The sequence below is a fragment of the Balaenoptera ricei genome, chromosome 15 (genome assembly GCF_028023285.1).
Source record: "Balaenoptera ricei isolate mBalRic1 chromosome 15, mBalRic1.hap2, whole genome shotgun sequence".
Classification (NCBI taxonomy): Eukaryota; Metazoa; Chordata; class Mammalia; order Artiodactyla; family Balaenopteridae; genus Balaenoptera; species Balaenoptera ricei.
This window is the reverse complement of record NC_082653.1, coordinates 83002919-83021763: the sequence shown is the minus strand read 5'-3', so window position 1 is coordinate 83021763 and position 18845 is coordinate 83002919. Positions and strand designations below refer to the sequence as shown.

At 40.5% G+C, this 18845-nt stretch overlaps 1 protein-coding gene across 1 annotated transcript in view; it reads left to right on the top strand.

The window, feature by feature from the left end:
- LOC132348942 (cytochrome P450 3A29-like) overlaps nucleotides 1-18845 on the top strand; it is a 22576-nt gene extending 3731 nt beyond the window's left edge. The window contains exons 2-10 of the mRNA XM_059896954.1: nucleotides 327-440; nucleotides 687-775; nucleotides 2327-2475; nucleotides 5319-5446; nucleotides 6541-6607; nucleotides 10202-10362; nucleotides 12761-12987; nucleotides 15466-15628; nucleotides 18337-18845. Coding sequence (XP_059752937.1) covers nucleotides 348-440; nucleotides 687-775; nucleotides 2327-2475; nucleotides 5319-5446; nucleotides 6541-6607; nucleotides 10202-10362; nucleotides 12761-12987; nucleotides 15466-15628; nucleotides 18337-18432 — 1173 coding nt within the window. The 5' untranslated portion in view covers nucleotides 327-347 and the 3' untranslated portion in view covers nucleotides 18433-18845. The remainder of the gene's footprint in view (nucleotides 1-326; nucleotides 441-686; nucleotides 776-2326; nucleotides 2476-5318; nucleotides 5447-6540; nucleotides 6608-10201; nucleotides 10363-12760; nucleotides 12988-15465; nucleotides 15629-18336) is intronic.

Genomic DNA, 18845 nt, shown 5'->3' with positions numbered 1-18845 from the left:
TTGCACAGCCCAGGAGGATGAACTAGGTCTTATGCCTGTCTATTCCTCTGGAAGAACAGTTTTCCTATTATGTGGGTCATTTCATTTAAAAGGAGATTGGCATATAAAGTCTGGAAATGATGTCAGGTGGCTGCATGTCTCCTTGACCCTCACAGGAAGCTATGAATTTGGGAAAAATATTTATTGAGCATCTAGCATAGGGCCTGCTTCCAAGTAGACAGTCACTAAATATTTGTTGAATAATTGGTGCACATTTAACACAATTTCCAAAAATGTCGAGACTTTCAAAACTTATGTAGGGTAAAATGTGTTTTTTTCAACTCTAGACGTTTGGTCCAGTGGGAGTTATGAAAAATGCCATCTCGCTGGCTGAGGATCAACAATGGAAGAAAATACGAACATTGCTGTGTCCAACCTTCACCAGTGGAAAGCTCAAGGAGGTAAGAAAAGAAGAGGACTTTCAATTAGAAACTTAAAGAATAAGGTAGAAAATAAAATCACAGTCCTTTTCCAGGGAGGAGGCTACGAAATTCAAGCTTCCTAAAATAGCCTTTTATCTTCACCTCCTAGAAGAGACATTATGAGATTCCTTATCAAATGTCACTGCTCCATTCATGGGAAAGCCAGGTCCTTCTAGGACTTGAGTCTCCACATTTAACTTCGAGTGGTGTTTATTTTGTGTCTAGATGTTCCCCATCGTTAGCACGTATGGAGACGTGTTGGTGAGGAACCTGAAGAAGGAAGCAGAGAAAGGCAAGCCCATCACCGTGAAAGAGTAAGTAGGGGTGAAGCTGCTGGTACATGAGCTCCACTGAGACCCTCCAGCTGCCTGCCAGCGAGCCAGATTCCCACTGCTGAGTTACTGTAGTGACCAGACAGAAGTAGGTATGTGGGGGTACAACTCCCAAAGGCCCATCCCAGAAAGAGAGGTGGCTCGCCAAATAAAGCAGGACAGCCAGGAGAGAAGGAAGAAACGTGACTGCACCAATTTTGAGTGTGGATGGCATGGAATGGTGGCAGGGAAGGGACTTGGTGCATACTGGTAGGCGGTGGGTGACATACAATCATCACAATATGGAACTCGGAACAACTTAGATCTCTTCACAATCTGGCTGAGGACACCTGCAAATACTGAATGTTAAATCTTGCCACCACTCCCCTTTCCGTCAGTCCAAAAAGACAGAAGACCTTGTACAGGCTATGGGTAGGATGACCATAGAATTGATTGTCTAAACTGGGATTTTTTTCACTATGCAGGAACAACAAGTAAACTGGGACTGCCCTGGAAAACCTGGGGACATAGGATCACTTAGCTGTTCAATCCCCTAAGTCAATTTTAGAGTGATTTATTTATTTATTTATTTATTTAAAATAATTATTTATTTATTTTTGGCTGTGTTGGGTCTTCGTTTCTGTGCGAGGGCGTTCTCCAGTTGAGGCGAGCGGGGGCCACTCTTCATTGCGGTGCGCGGGGCTCTCACTATCGCGGCCTCTCTTGTTGTGGAGCACAGGCTCCAGACATGCAGGCTCAGCAGTTGTGGCTCACGGGCCCAGCTGCTCCGCGGCATGTGGGATCTTCCCAGACCAGGGCTCGAACCCGTGTCCCCTGCATTGGCAGGCAGACTCTGAACCACTGCACCACCAGGGAAGCCCTAGAGTGATTTATTTTTAACGAGAAACATTTTTACTCTTTACCTTTTACAGAAATGAGTCTGCCCTCAGGGCAACCACAGACCACTGGAGTTGAGGAAGTGTGGGTCTTTCAGGATCCTTAGCAGAGGTGTAAGACAGTGAGGGATGATGTTCCTGGCAACTCAGAACAGGGTGCTGCTCTTCTGTAATTCACTGAAGAGGAATCAGCTCTGAGCACAGGTTCTGTGTTGAGGCAAGATCCAGATCAACGTCCCCTTTCTGGACTCCCCCAGGATGAGTTAATTTTACACCCTTGGTTCTGCTCAGACACAGTCCTTATACACCTATTATGGCCTGTAGTCAAAACATGCTACTGTACTTTGTCTGATTATGGGTGTCTATCCCTCTATGACTGAGCTCCTTGAGTTTATGGGGGGATGTCTAACTTGCCTTAGTGTCCCCATCCCTCCTGGCACAGGGCCAGCTGCATCACTGGCACCTCAGACACACCTCAGGAGTGAGTGATAGTAGCATAGACTCTTCCATGGTCCAACAGGTGGTTCTGAAAGAGTGTGGCTCTTTACCTGTCTTGTCTGGGCATCTGATTTTACGTGGACTTCTTGTTGCATGTGTTGGGCAAGGATGGTGAAGAGGTGCTGATCTGAACTGTCCATGTCTTTCTCTCTCTACTCAGCTTCTTTGGGGCCTACAGCATGGATGTGATTACTAGCACAGCATTTGGAGTGAAGATTGATTCCCTCAGCAACCCACACGATCCCTTTGTGGAACATACTAAGAAGCTCTTAAGATTTGATTTCCTTGATCCACTCCTTATCTTTTCAGGTACGTGGACTACTATATTTCTTTTTCTTTATTTCCTTCCTTCCTTCCTTCCATCTCTTTCTTCCTTTTATAGATATCTATATTGAGATATAATTTATATACCATGTAATTCACCCATTTAAAATGTACAATTCAATAATATTTAGAACCTAAGTGTCTGTTGACATATGGATGAAGAAAATGTGGTATGTATATGTATGTGCGTGTGTGTGTGTGTGTGTGTGTGTGTGCGTGTGTGCGTGCAGTGGAGTTCTATTAAGCCATCAAAAGGAAGGAAATCCTGCCATTTGCGTAATGTGGATATACCTTGAAGGTATTATGATAAGTGAAATAAGTCAGACAGAGAAAGACAAATACTTAAATGCTGAATCAAAAAGAAGAAAATCAAACTCATAGAAGAACTATTTCATATTTTTGATTACCAGAAGTGGGGTTGGGTGGTGGGGGAATTGAATGAAGGTGGTCAAAAGCTACAGACTTTGAGTTATAACATAAATAAATACTGGTGGTATAATGTGCAAGGTGACTACAGTTAAAACTGCTGTATGATATATTTGGATGTTGCTAGGACATAGAACTTTGCTTATTGCACCTTTGTGGTATAAGTTTTGAAATCAGGAAGTATGAATCCTGCAACTTATTTCCTTTTTTTTTTCCCCCAATATTGGTTTGGCTCTTCTGGGCCCCTTGAAATTCCATATGAATTTTAAATTCAGCTTGTAAATTTCTACAAGGAAGCCAGCTAGGATTCTGATAGGGAATGTGTTAAATCTGTAGATTTGCTATCTTGACAATGTTAAGTATCCTGATACATGAACAAGGGATGTTTTTCATTTACTTAGATCTTTATTCCAACAACGTTGCAGTTTTCAGAGTAGAAATTTTGCACTTTTTTGTTGACTTATTTCTAAGTATTCTATTTTTTACATTATTATAAATGGAGTTATTTTCTTAATTTCACTTTTGGATTACTTATTGCAAGGTATAGAAATACAATTGATTTTTGTATATTGGTCTTGTATCCTGAAACCCTGCTGAACTTGTTAGTTAGTTCTAATAAGTTTTTAGTGGAATCTTTATAATTTTCTATATACAAGATTACGTTATCTTATGATAGAGATTGTTTACATCTTCATTTCCTATATGGATACGTTTTATTTCTTTTTCTTCCCTAATTCTCCTGACTAGGACCTCTAGTACAAAGTCAAGAAGTGGTGAGAGAAGCTTCCTTGTCTTGCTCTTAAACTTAGAGGAAATCATCCAGTCTTTGACGATTAAGTATGGTGTTATATGTGGGTTTTTCGTAGATGGCCTTCATCAGGTTGAGGAAATTCCCTTCTGTTCCTTTTTGCTGAGTGTTATTATCACAAGAGGGTGTTGGATTTTGTCAGTTGCTTTTACTGTATATTTAGATGGTCAGATGGTTTTGTTCTTTATGCTATTGAAACTGTGTATTACACAACCTTGCATTCCTTGAATTAAACCCCCCTTTGTTGTGGTGTATACCTCTTTTTATATTTTGCTGGATTCATTTGTTGAGGATTTGTGCATCCATGTTCATAAGATATGTTGGTCTGTAGTTTCCTTTTCCTATGCTATCTTTGCCTGGTTTTTGTATCAGATTAATACTGGCCATATAGAATGAGTTTGAAAGTGTTTCATCCTCTTCTATTTTTTAGAAGAATTTGTGAAAAATTGTTGTAATCCTTCTTTAAATATTTGGTAGTATTCCCCATTGAAACCATGTGGACCTGAGCTTTTCTTTGTCAAATTGTTGGTTTTTTTCTTGATTACTAACTCAAACTTTGTACTTCTTACAGGTCTATTCAGATTGTCTATTTTTTTTTGCATCTGTTTCTGTATTTTGTGTCCATTTTATCTAAGTTATCTTATTTAATGGCATAGAGTTGTTTCTGGTGTCCTTTATAGTCCTTCTCATTTGTTTAATGTGAGTGGTAGTCTCCCTTCTTTAGTTTTGACACTGGCAATTTGTCTTTTGTCTTTTTCTCTTGGTCAATCTAGCGAAAAAGGTCTTTTAAAAGAATCGACTTTTTGTTTCATTGATTTTCCTCTATTGTTTTTTTATTCTCTAGTTCATTAGTTTCTGCTCTCATCTTTATTATTTTCTTCCTTCTGTTTGCTTTAGTTTTTGTTTGCTCCTCTTTTTTCAGAATGTTAAGGTGGAAAATTATTAGGTTATTGATAGGAAATTTTTGTTCTTTTAAAATGTAGATAAATAAAGCCATAAATTTCTCTCTGAGCACTCCTTTTGCAACATTCCATCAGTTTTGGTATGTCATGACTTCATTTTTACTCACTTCAAAGTAATTACTGATTGCCCTTTTGATTTCTTCTACAACCCATTGGTTATTTAGGAGTGTATTGTTTAATTTCCACACATTTGTGAGTTTCCCAATTTTCTTTCTATTATTGATTTCAAATTACATTCCATTATGGTTGAAAGACATACACTGTATTAAATCTATCCCATTATTTTTTTGAACACCATGATTAACTGAAGTAGCAGACTATGGTCTGTTTTATCCAAAGAAACTGTAGTTCAGTAGATAAAAGTCAGTGAAGTCCAAAATGTAATCCTGTTCCTCTGGTCACGCAAAAGATAGAGGGAGGACCACTGATCTCATGACTATAGTGATGACCCCTATATGTGGACTTGCCCTTGCTCAGGCCTTGGCTTGGAAGTCTGAGCAAAGGTCATAGAGGGACTGATCCTGGTTGAGAACCCTGGTGTCTCTTACTCTCTGATTGGTAGTGCAAATTATAATTGCTCCAGGTAAATTTTGCATTTTTACTCTGCTTTCCTTTTATCTTTTCCCTTACAGCACTTTTTCCGTTCCTTCGTCCAGTCTTTGAAATATTAAATCTCTCTGTGTTTCCAAAAAATGCTGTGAATTTTATCACAAAATCTATAAAAAGGATCAAGGAAAGTCGCCTCAAAGATAAAGAAACGGTAAAATCTGGTGGTGGTGACATGAGGGTGTTCACCTTTTGGTAATTTATTGAGCTGTATACACATGACTTATGCACACCTCAGCATTTTTTAAGGTAGGTAGAGAACTATAGATTTTAGAGCAGAAGAGTTCTAAACTTTGGGGGTAAATAAATATATAATTTACCTTTGGGGGTAAGTTCTTTGGGGAAGAAGATAAGAAAATGAGTCAGAGAGAAATGTTTAAGTTTAAAATGGGTGTGCCAATTAGTATATCACTGCATAAATATTGTTGAGTTAAGACTTTACCATTTCCCTTCAATAAATTGTCAAAGGATAAAAATTACTGTTTATAAATGATTTTACTCATATTTCACCAAATATTAGATTGGCAAAGAATCACTTCAAATCCAAGCCTCCTATTTTACAGGTTTTCCAATGGAATGCCCCATCAGGCACCTGGTGGAGTGTAGTCTGTGTTAAATTTGAGCCCTCTCATAGGCTAGAGTGGGCAGGGGTCTTCTGTTGGCAATGAGACTGCAAGCTGGTTAAGCCAGCCTTGCCTCATGAGGCCTGGAGGCCAGCACAAGGATGTCTGCAGGTCAGGGGGACAGGGCTGGGTATCCCAGGAAAGCAGTGAAAGTTGTGTAGCATTCTGGAAGGATGGGGCTCTTGAAGCTGCTTCTACAAAAGCTGCCAGTGAACTCTGCAAATGTCTGGGTATTAATTTATGTGGCCATTCCTTAAGAATTAAAGCTGGAGGGAAAAAAAGATTGAGGTTTTTTCTTCTTGCTCTCCTGAGCAAACAGGTATGACAGGAGAGAGAGCAGGTAACTCTTTGGTTAAGAAGCTGTTTCAAAAGCCAGAGAAGACAAAGATTAGGGAGTGAGGACCAAAAAGCAGTTGGGCGTGATGGCTGGGTTTCTCTCAAGGAAACATCATGCTCTCCAAGATTTGTAGGTGGATGTTTTGCTCACTGAGGCCTCAGTCAGTACTCGTCAGCCTTCAGCTCTTTAAGGGGCCGTATTCTCAGGAAAGAGGTGAAATATACACTCCTGATTTATTTCTGACTTCACAGATGACTTTCAGTCATTGAAATTTCTTTCTGCTTCTAGAACCGAGTGGATCTTCTTCAGCTGATGATTAACTCTCAGAATTCCAAAGATGTGGACACCCGTAAAGGTAACCAGGGAGAGCTTACGAGGGGCCGCTGTGGGGAGGCGCAGAGCTAGGGGTTGGTTCTGAAAATGTGCAGGATGTTTTCCAGGCAGCTGGGGATTTCTGCCAAATTGAAGGAAGACGCATGGTCAGACAGAAATGGTAGCCAGAGGTACTTTCTAGAAGTACACAGGCACAACCTTGTTCAGAGCTCGAAGGGCAAGTATAACAAAGATGTCTTGCCCAGAAGTCAGTCATGGTCTGTGGATCACCTACAGCCGAACCTCCGGGGAGCTTGTTTCCAATGTCAATTCTCAGGCTCCTCCAGACCCAATGAGTCAGAACCTCTGCCTGGAAATTTGCATCAAGGCTTCATCCCATCAGGAGGCACATTGCCCCAGTGTTGATGACCTTAACTTGGAACACTTGGTTAAAGTTGTGTTCACTAGCTTAGTCTACTGTAAAGTTCAATTTTTTCCTTTGTCATTAACAAGCAGCTGGTGGGAGAAACCTTTGAGACTGGAAATATAGTGTCCCTCTTCAAATTGTCACCTACTAGTTTTATCATCCATGGATGGTTTTTGACTGAAAACTTCATTACTGTGATGTTTGCAAAATGAATTTGTAATTTCATCATTCTTCTGTATTTATCAGTTGATGTTCTATTTTAAGGGAGAGCTTTCCATTCTCCCCCATCATTTATTTATTTATCTATATCAATACATTCTCATGTGTAATTTACTCTCTTATCATTTTTAACTTTGATTCTAAAATTCTCTCAGGTTTGTCCACTGGATCCCTTTTAAGTAGGCTCCTGTATCCTTTTTTATGTCTTTTTTTATTCTTAAATGTTTTTTTTTTCCAATAGACTATTTTTAAAGCAGTTTGGTTCACAGCAAAATTGAGGGGAAAGTACAGAGATTTCAAACATACATCCTCCCCACACCTACACACAGCCTCTTCCACTATCAAAAGATCACATCAAAGTACAATTGTTACAGTCAATGAACCTACATTGACATATTATTACCACCAAAAGTCCATAGTTTACATTAGGGTTCATTCTTGGTGTTGTCCTTTCTATGGGTTTTGACAAATGTACAATGACGTGTATCCACCATTATAGTATATAGAGTATCATTTTCTGAGAACTTCCTCGCTTTCTTTTTTTTTATTGGAGAATAGTTGCCCAATATTGTGTTAGTTTCTGCTGTACAATGAAGTGAATCAGCTATATGTATACATATATCCCCTCCCTCTTGGACGTCCCTCCCATCCCCCACCATCCCATCCAACTAGGTCATCACAGAGCACCGAGCTGAGCTCCCTGTGCTATACCGCAGGGTCCCACTATCTATCTATTTTACATATGGTAGTGTATTTATGTCAAACCTAATCTTCCAATTTGTCCCACCCTCCCCTTTCCCTCTGTGTCCACATGTCCGTTCTCTACATCTGTGTCTCTATTCTGATGCAAGACATTCCAGGTATCTATTCTGTTTCCCTTGACTAGCCCTGAAAGGAGTTCTGGTTTCCTTTAGTGAGAAATGGTATTTAGAAATCAAAACCTGGGATCTAAGAATGGTCATTTCTACTATGGTTTCTTTGCTTCTACATCCTTTTGGTGGACAAAGATAAGACCATCAAACATATCGTCAAATATATTTACACAAGACTGATGAACATAAGTATTTCTTTTTTTTGTTTGTTTGGTTTTTAAAATTTATTTATTTTATTTATATATTTTTGGCTGCTCTGGGTCTTTGTTGCTGCGCCCGGGCTTTCTCTAGTTGTAGCGAGCGGGGGCTACTCTTCATTGCGGTGCACGGGCTTCTCATTGCGGTGGCTTCTCTTGTTGCGGAACACGGGGTCTAGGTGCACAGGCTTCAGTAGTTGTGGCGCACGGGCTCAGTAGTTGCGGCACGTGGGCTCAGTAGATGTGGCACGTGGGCTCTAGGGAGCAGGGTCAGTAGTTGTGGCGCATGGACTTAGTTGCTCTGCGGCATGTGAGATCTTCCCGGACCAGGGCTCGAACCCGTGTCCCCTGCATTGGCAGGTGGACTCTTAACCACTGTGCCACCAGGGAAGCCCCAAGTATTTCTATATCTACTCATAACCAGTGATGTAAACAGAGCGTCTCTTTAAAACAAGAATGCCCTGGTTTTTAGTTTATTTCCATGAGATGAATACTCCCACTTGGTTAATTTCAAGGTACCAATGGTTTGACAACCACCTCACAATATTCTTGGATTTTTACAGATTGGTTCTTGAGAGAGGGATGAGATGACTCTAGCACACCACTATAAATATATCCACAACTATGTCCCTATCTATCTGTCTGTCTATCATCTATCTATCTATCATCTATCTATCTAACATCTATCTAACTATGTGGTCCAATACAAATTTCCGTAGGAAATATTCTATATCTGCACTGTTCAATACAGTAATCACTAGACATATGGCTATTGAACATATGGGTAATGCCACTGAAGAACTAAATGTTAAATTGTACTTAATTTTAATCAATTAAAATTTAAATTAAATAGCCACATATTAGACAGTACAGCTCTAAACTTTTAGTATCCTAGGGTTTATGCTAACTGGGGGAAAGAATTTGATAGTTGAATTTACCCACAACAGCTTCACAGAAATCATCATGGGGAAATCAGAACTCTGTAGATCTTTCTTCCACTCATTTTGTATTGTTTTAGTTGTGAATTACATGATTGGGCAGGTACCATGTTGATCTGAGTGCTCTAAGTATCTAGTCTAGTCCCATCAAATAGATTGGAGCCTGACCATGCTTGGATTTTCTCAGGAGAAAATAAAAATGGAGACCAATTTATAATCACAAGGGCTGTTTGCTGAGCACAAAGGAGAGCAAAGAGAGGGGGCTTGTACTGAGGAAGGTGACATTCAGGTCATGACTGAATAAGCATTGCTAATTCCACTCCCTGGATCTTATTTTTCTATATTGTGTGCTGGCCAATGCCCTTCTAAGGACACATTCTTTCTTCTGCTATTTTAATGCCATTGATTAGACTAGGATCAATCAGCACTCTTCTAGCTTTTTGTTTTTCTTTCTGTAGTTTCTGTATATCTGTGATCATCCATTTGAAGACTTGTGCCCCAAGTCTTCTATTAATTTTCCCTACAGTATAGCCTTAGTATTGCAAACTTTCTCAAAAAAATTCATGTTATACTTTAGCTAGAATAATATAATTTTTTAAAGGAAAAACATGGCTACCCCATACTGTTTCTAGCTAAAGTACATTTAGGATTCTCCAAGGGACATACTGATAATGCTGTGTGTGTTAGACAGAAATGCTTCTCTTGAAATTACTCAGCTGTATTTGTGGAAAGTGTGGCATAACCAGGAGCCAGAGGGCCAAGTATAGTACAGACCTTGAGGAAAAACTGGATTAAGACACGTTTTGCCTGTTTCTGGCTCTGTAAAACAGACATGAGAGTGCAAACCACTCCCAGTTTTGCTCTGAATTGCTTTTACATTTTTTTCCCTAGGGATTTGGGAGTCTCATTTGGATGTCTCATCCTCTAACCTGTGATGTTTTATATTGACATGCTTTACCTACAATGTCTCTCCTCCCCTTTTAGCTCTGTCTGACCCAGAAATGGTGGCCCAAGGTATTATCTTTATTTTTGGTGGCTATGAGCCCACTACTGAGGCTCTTTCCTTCCTTTTCTATAAACTGGCCACTCACCCTGACATCCAGCAGAAGCTGCAGGAGGAGATTGATGCAACTCTCCCCAGTAAGGTGAGTGATGATACCTGGAGAGGGAGGGGGAAAGTGAAGCCTTAGCACGAATGTCTCCTTGCCACTTCTCAGGAGATTTTTGCAAAAAGCATAAGTATCAAAATTTTCACTTGCGCTATTTAGGAAGGATCTCAAGAGTCAAACACAAAGGGGGAAAACATAGGTAATGCGTACTACTCACAGAAATATAAGTAGTTTGAAACAAGTGCTGGTCCTGGCATATCAGTTATCACAATAATGCCACATAAAAATCACAAAACCTCAGTGACATCTAACAGTAAGCATCTATTGCTCTAGTGTCTGCATAGTTATCTGCTGATATTGGCTGGACTTGCTTGGTTCTGGCTGTTGGCTGATCTAGGCTGGCCTTGGCTAAGCTGGTTAGGCTGACTCAACTCCACACTTGCTTCTCCTGCCTCTCAATCTCCACATGTCTACTTCATATGGGTGATTTTCAAAACTCTCCTAGCATCACACTTAGCCAAATTTCCACTGGTGTAAAGCAAACCACCTGGCCAACCCCAGAGTCAGAATGGGAGGGAAACACAAAGGTAGATGGCAAAGGGCATGGACACAGGAAAGGGTGGAAAATTGGGACCATTAATTCAGTCTACTGCCCTGGGTAAACTGCAGACTAGGAGGAGCCTTTAAACAACAAAGGGCTTAAAGTAGGAAACAGAGGACATGAGTTTGAGTCCTGGCTGTGGTTTTGGACAAATTTTATGACCTTTCAGAGTCCTGGGTCCTTCAAATACAAGGTAAGGATAGATCGTAGTGCCTAACTAAATTAGAGATGATCTGTCTTCTCTGATAAACCACATATTGCAATTCTTTTCATTGTAATAAGATGGTCACCAGGCAAGAGAGAATTGCTAAAGCATTGTCTTCTTCCTCTTTTATAATAATACAATGACTAGAACACTATTGGCCAACATCTGCTTTTTTTACTCTATATGTCTGTTCTAGATGCTATTTATAAACGAATTTAATCTTCATAAAATTCTGTATAAGTCAGGAGAGGCTAAGTTATGCCTCAGTAGCAGATGAGCCCTCAAATCTCAGAGCTTTCATAGCAAAGGTTTCCTTCTAACCCACGTCTACATGACCAGCATGGCTTGTTAGCGGAGGATGGGAGCGGGCAGCTCTGCTCCACAACGTTACTCAGGGATACAGGCTAAGAGTCTCCACCTTCCTGTAGCTGCCTTATCTGGAACATGAGGACTTCCTGTTGTCCGGGGAATAAGGGACTCGAGCGCTGCTCACTGGCTTTTCAAATGATTTGTCCCCGAACTGACATAATCGCCTCAGTTCACAGCCCATTGGCAAAGCTGGTTTCCTGTAACTTCAAGTGGGCTGGGAAATACAGGGACTACATGGATACTGGGTGAGCAGTGAGTGTCTCTGCCACACAAGCCTACGAAGTGTCAACTCTAATTATCTCCATGTAACATTTCAGAAACCTGAGCAACAGAGAGATGAAATACTTTCACATACTAGTCGTGTACCTAGTGGTGAAAACGCCAACCTATGTGCCAGGGTGTCTGTCTCCTGAGCCAACTCTTACCCTCTACAATGTTGCCCCTTAAATATAACCCCACGTGACAGCCACGTGTCACCCCCACTGGTCTCAGATCTCTGCCAAAAGTGGAATTCTTTGTGGTGTGAGGAGAGCTGGCCTCTGGGGCTGGAGTGGCTTGTTTAGACCTTCAGACCTTACAGTCACCCCTGCAGGGACAATAGGAGACTGTTCCAGCAACAGAGGCTGTGGCTGAGGGTAGGGGTCTCATCCTCTTGTAACTTTCCCTGGATCTGAAATTGTGTTCCTTGTAGCACCCATTTTACCCTTCTTTTGCATATTTGGTTTAAAAAGCAACTTGTTTCTCCCTAAATTATTTATAGAGTTTTAATATCATAAAGTATTTTCAGATTTTATAGGTATAGTCAAAAGAATTAGTAAATGAGATTTCTCAAGTAAAAAATTTATGTTGAATAGAGGATTTGCACTTATACATTTCTTCCCTTGGTACAGATGTGTGGCCTCGCATTTGAAAGAAAACAGTGACTTTGGCACATTTCACTTAAGACTAAGGGTCATAGTCTATTAGTCATGTTTGTTCTCGTGAGAAAGAAAATACACTGCATAATAATGTGCGGGATTTCAGGCCCTGTTTAGGGGATTGTCCCAATGTTCTTGTGTAGTCATAACCACTCCACACATCTCAGTGGGCCACTGAGCAGGTCAAAGGACATGATAGATATTAAAACATCTATAAATGTTAAGGTCCTTTACCAGTTGAAATTATTCTCTGGAGCTCCTACCATTTCCATAGGACTATGTAGACTGAGTTGAAGTTTGATCCCCAATCTCAGTTTATCAAAATCTATTTCTTTCTTCCAGGCGCCTCCCACCTATGAGTCCCTGGAACAGATGGAATATCTTGACATGGTGCTGAATGAATCTCTCAGATTATTCCCACTTACTGCTAGACTTGAGAGAGTCTGTAAGAAAGATGTGGAAATCCATGGGGTGTTGATTCCCAAAGGGACAGTGGTGATGGTGCCACTCTTCACTATTCACAGAGATCCGGAACACTGGCCAGAGCCTGAGGAGTTCCATCCTGAAAGGTAGGAGAACCCAGGGAAGAGAACCCTCTCTGATCCAGAGTGGTTCCAGCATATTAGACGCCTCTTACTGTAGGAGACAAATGAGTGATTGTACAATCATTTATTTGTGCATCTTTTTATTGTTTGACGTTCTTTCTTATTATAAGAGTGATCATTGTTTGAATCAAATTTTACAAACTGTGGATTAGAAAAAAGAATTATAGCTGTCCACATTCCTAATACCTTAAGATAAGCCTCATTGATAATGTGATGTATGTCCGCATGGACATTTGTCTATGCATATATAGATTTTTTAAACTAGAATGGTAGTATATTTAATTTGGTTTTGAACTGCTTACTTGATTTAACAGTAAACTATAAACAACATTCTATGTGAATTTGTGTGTGTATCTATCTATATATCTATATATATAATGTATATGAGTGATTGTATGCATATGCCATAATTTACCTAACCACTATCTTATTTTAGGTGTATAGGTTTTTTATTTCCTTTAAGTTTTTCTGTCTGTTCTCCTTACCTCTTTGAATTCATCGCTAATGTTCCCACATTTCCATTTCTTTAAACACTGGCTACATTTCCTCTAGAATTACTGTGAGAGTGCAGGCTGGGGACCTAGAGGTCTCTCGTCCCTGGTGGTTCAGGCAGCCTCACTGAGGATGGAGGTGCACTCAGGTGCCCTGGTTCTGTCTGTGGCTGCAGACCTGGGCCAGCTCCCTTCTACCTCAGTACTTGGTGACCTTCCAAAGAGAAGTCCTCTGCTGTCTAGATGTCTGAGACTTCCTCCTTGGAGGGGTTGAGCATCTTCTTTTGGGAATTCAAAGTCAAGGTCTGGTTTCGGTACAGATTGGACTCTGGAAAGAGTTGATGCTTTCCCACTTATTGTACAGTGAGCAAAATTTGGGATGAATATTTTAGGGCACTAGCTGGGATCTAGACTTTTATGAGCCCCTGACTATAAGCTCCCTGATGGCAAGGACTTTGTCTTGTTCGCCCTAGTGTCCTGAGTGCTAGCATAGCCTCTACACATAGCACTTCTTGAAACAGGAAGTCAGAGTGGACCAAATCCTCTGTTTTCTGGCCCAGGGAACCTCTGTGTTTCCCTGAAGCTCAGTAGCTCCCTCTCCTGCAGCTTCACGAACCTAAAACCAGAGACCACTCACTGTTATTTCTTTTTTGCTGTTGCTGTTGTTCATTTTGGTTCACTTCATTTATTTATTTATTTTTTATTGGAGTATAGTTACTTTACAATGTTGTGTTAGCTTCTGCTGTACAACACAGTGAATCAGCTGTATGTATACTTATATCCCCTCCCTCTTGGACCTCCCCCGCATCTTCCCCCATCCTGCCCATCTAGGTCATCACAGAGCACAGAGCTGAGCTCCCTGTGCTATACCGCAGGTTGCCACTAGCTATCTATTTCACACATGGTAGTGTATTTATGTCAATCCTAATCTCCCAATTCGTTTTTGATTCATTCAGTCGTCAAGCAGAGAGTTAGTGCTCACCTGTGTGTCAGGGATTTGGCCAGGCAGTGAGAAATCCAAATGTTTACAAAAAAGCCTATCATGGAGAATTTTTGACATATACACAAGTATATTCTATAGGCACTAGTCTGTGGAAGACTTTTAATGTATCTATATGTGCCCATTCCCTGACCAACAACCATCCCATGTCTCTGCTCCAGCCACATGCTACTGCTACCCTCCTCCATCTTCCCATATTATTTGAAGTCACAGTGTCTGTAAATATTCCAAAATGTTGTGCAAAGTAGGGATCTTTAAAATATACATAATCACAATGTTATTATCACTTTCCACAATTCCATATTTTTCCTTAATATATTCAAATACTGAGGAGTCAAATTTGAATAAAACAGAGGTCTAACCATCAGGGAATTTATAGGCTAGTGGAACAGATAGACAAGGAAATCAGTGGTTATTCTACAGTAGCGTCATATAGTTATGTAAATGTGACCTAAGCATTCTGTGCTGTGGGGGAGAGAGACAGACAGACAGACAGACACAAGGGGATGGGAAGGAAGGGAATACAAGGGGGAAATGACAATTTAAATCCTGGGAGATGATTCTCCTGCTTCCTTCCCCCATGAGCACATGACTGACATAAGTGTGCGTGGAGGCAGGAACCCACGTTTCCTTCAATCAGTCTCATTTCCTCGCTGCCGTTCAGAGCATGAACATCTTACTGCCTGAATGTAATTTTAGTGTTTAGAGATAAATTTTTTTTTAAACAGCATTCATCTCATCTCCTCAACAGGACTGAAAGCTCCTATAGGGTCCGGGGAATGGGAAGGATCTGGAGCTTACCTTTCTCATAGCAAAATCACCACAGCAGGATTCAATGACTAGCTCACACAGGCATCCCTAATGCTACTAGTTGAGTGTTAAGCCTCAGACTTTGAGCTCTTGTGGTTTTTCCATTTCATTAATTTGTTTCATCTACTGTTGTGGAACCAGGTTCAGTAAGAAGAACAAGGAGAGCATAAATCCTTACACACACATGCCTTTTGGAACTGGACCCCGAAACTGCATTGGTATGAGACTTGGTATCATGAACGTGAAACTTGCTGTTGTCAAAGTCCTGCAGAAGTTCTCCTTCAAACCTTGCAAAGAAACACAGGTCAGACAGTTACCTAGCTGCATTAATTGTGTTTATTGTGCGTTTTTAAAACTGATATAGATAGATAGATAGATAGATAGATAGATAGATATCAAATATCTATATATACACACACACACACATATATATGAATGTGTTCTATTCAAGGAATAATTTGTCATGTTGGACATGAATGTATTTGGAGCCATCTGTGACCTTTAAGGGTCCTTCAGCTCTGATGGCTAAGCCTGTGGCTTTGTAATGACCCAACTCTAAAGGTCATCTAGAGTCAATGCAGTTAGCATGACATGATTATTTGCAGTCTTTTGAACCTCAGCAATGCTTTAAATTTCATTTCAAGTCCACCGGAAGGAAGGGGAAGTGTGTGCGGTCATGTGATTAGTGATGACCACATCATGACTTTTCAGGGATGCTCTTCTCCATCAGAACTTACAGAATCTCTCCTGACAGTGGTCCTCAGCCACTGGTTGTATAATGAAATTATTGTGGTGCTTTAAAAAATCCTGATGCCTAGGTCATCTCATTCATTCTAAAATAATTCGCGCAGAGTGTGGCATTCAAAACACCCCCGCAGATTCTCCTGTGCAGTCACGGTGAGAACCCCTGATGGAAAGCATTTCTGCCAGATGTGAAGGACTCCCACAGCCCCCTCACTTTCCAGGGGTCCTGCTGCCATCAAGATGGGCTCCCTTTACATTCTAATAATAACTCTCTGTGTGCCCTTCCCCGCCCCCATTCTATTCTTCCCCCTTCAAGTTCTAGTTCAATCCCGAGCCCCTCCCTGGAGCCTTCCCCACCCAGTCCAGAGCCCACTCTCCCCTCTGCTCTGTTATCAGTTCCCACAGTCTGGCATCATGGATCCTACCACCTAACTTAACACTTTGTCATGGAACCATCCAGTTTGGTTCCTATGTTTTCTTTACACCTATGAACGTCTTTAACTGTAGCCTCTCATTTTATTCCTTTTGTAAACTCTGAACAATGCCTCCCAGTCACCCAGCAAATGTTTAAGGAGTTAGATGTGCAGTTGATTAGAGTTCTTGGATACAAATTTTGAATAATTTGAACTTTTGAAATTTAACAAATGACATTTGTGTACATGCCTGTTGTACGTGTGTATGTCTATCTGCAGGGGACATATATGAGTGTCATTTGAAATTTTAAAATAACAAGGTGTTACATTTATAGAAAGATCTGGAATCTCTCCTCTGAAGAACACAAAGAACAGTTACCATTTTTTCATCTCAAACACGGCCCTATAAGAAGGCTTATTTCTAGGAGTCACACATTTAATAAGCAGCTCCTCCCCTTGGGTAGGCTTTCTCAGGGAAGAGGAGGATAGAGACGGTTTCCATTTTACTTGTGGGCATCTGTGTGGCCGTCCTGTAGGTGTGTACAGACAGGGGACTCAGCCCTGAGAGAAAGGGGGCCTCTGGCACACCTGGGAAGGGCAGATGCTCCCTGAAGCTCCACCCAGGCATCCACAGGCTGGGGCTTCTCCCTCCACGACAATTTGCTTGCCCTTCAGTCAACTGAGATTAGAAGGTCACTCTGTTGGTTCCCCCAACACTGAAGAAGTGACTGGGTGAGAAAAGGGCTAAAAGTACTGGACCAAACACTGTAGGTCGTCAGAAGTTCACCATTTGCACTACATTTGGGAGACAGGCAATGTTAAAAAAACAGGCATAATGCTTCACAACGACCTCTTCCGATCATGAAACTGGATGAGTTCTACTGGGAGAGGTGACTGGACTCTGCAGAAGTTGAGGAAAGCCCATGTAATTAACATGTGTGATTCCTACTAGGATTACCTTGCAAGTTTCAATGGACACAAAATTATCTTTACATGGCTCAAGACAGTTGGCCATAATGCCTAAGAATCTGGTAAATTTTAAAACTTCATCCTTTGTACCTAAAATTTAAATCAAAAAAAGAACACAAGCCAACCAGATTTTTGTCTCTAGCCTGGTATGAAATAAGCGCTCAATAGATATTTTGTGGAAAGAATGAAGGATGAATGCTTTCACTATCTCGTCTTGACATAACTTAAAGAATAAGTATAAACAATCAAAGATAAGGAGGGAAGATTGGATGAAGCTACCAACTTCCAGTTATAAGATATATAAGTACTAGAGATGCCACGTACGACATGATGGCTGTAGTTAACCTTTCTGTCTGGTGTATAGGAAAGTTGTTAAGAGAGTAGATCCTGAGAGCTATCACCTGAAGGAAACAATATTTTTTCTTTGTATCTATGAGCTGATGGATGTTAATGAAACTTACTGTGGTGATAATTTCACGATATATGTACGTCAAATCATTATGCTGTGCACCTTAAACTTATGCACTCCTGTAAGACAGCTATGTCTCAATAGGTGGAAATTTTAATTTAATAAAAAAGATAATAAGGGAATGTGGCAAACAACTTTACTCCATATATTTTATACATAAATGTGGCCAGTTCCTTGAAAGACACAACTATTAAAGTTCACCCTACAAAAAACAGATAAGCTGACCATCCCTGTATCTATTAAATACATGGAATTTGTAGTTTTTAAAAAAGAATCAAAGGTATATGATGCTAAAACTAGCTGTTATATGTTTGTAAAGTATTGTTGTCTATAATGTATCTTATATATCAATACTTTGTTTCTCTTGCTGGCGGTGCTTCATTATTCGATTCTCACGTGTTTGTTTAACTGTTGCAGATCCCCCTGACATTAAGCCCTCAGGTACTTATTCAACTAGAAAAACCCATTGTTCTAATGGTTGAGCCCAGAGATGAGACCTTAACTGGAGCCTGACTTTCCCTAAGGACTTGCGCTTTGTTCTTCAAGGAAGCTTTGTCCCAGGACAACAGAGACTTTGATTTACTTTGTGATAAAACACAGAAATGAAGATGGGATTCACCTACTGCACTTGATGGATGACTAGAGATTCTGCACATTCATTTAGCTTTCTCACTGTCTACGTAGAGTGTTACATATTGCGTCATATAAAAGAGGTGATTAATAAGTGCCAGATATGCAAACTCAGCTTATCTGGTTCTCACAGAACTATCTCTACCCCACCACACCCCACTTAGTACCATCTACTCCTCCTGAGCACTGATCAGAATGAAAATTTCTCACAAACTCTAATGAAAATAAGAATGATTGTGATGACTAAAGTAGTGACATTTATATCACAGATTTTATTTTGAATATTCTAAATTAAA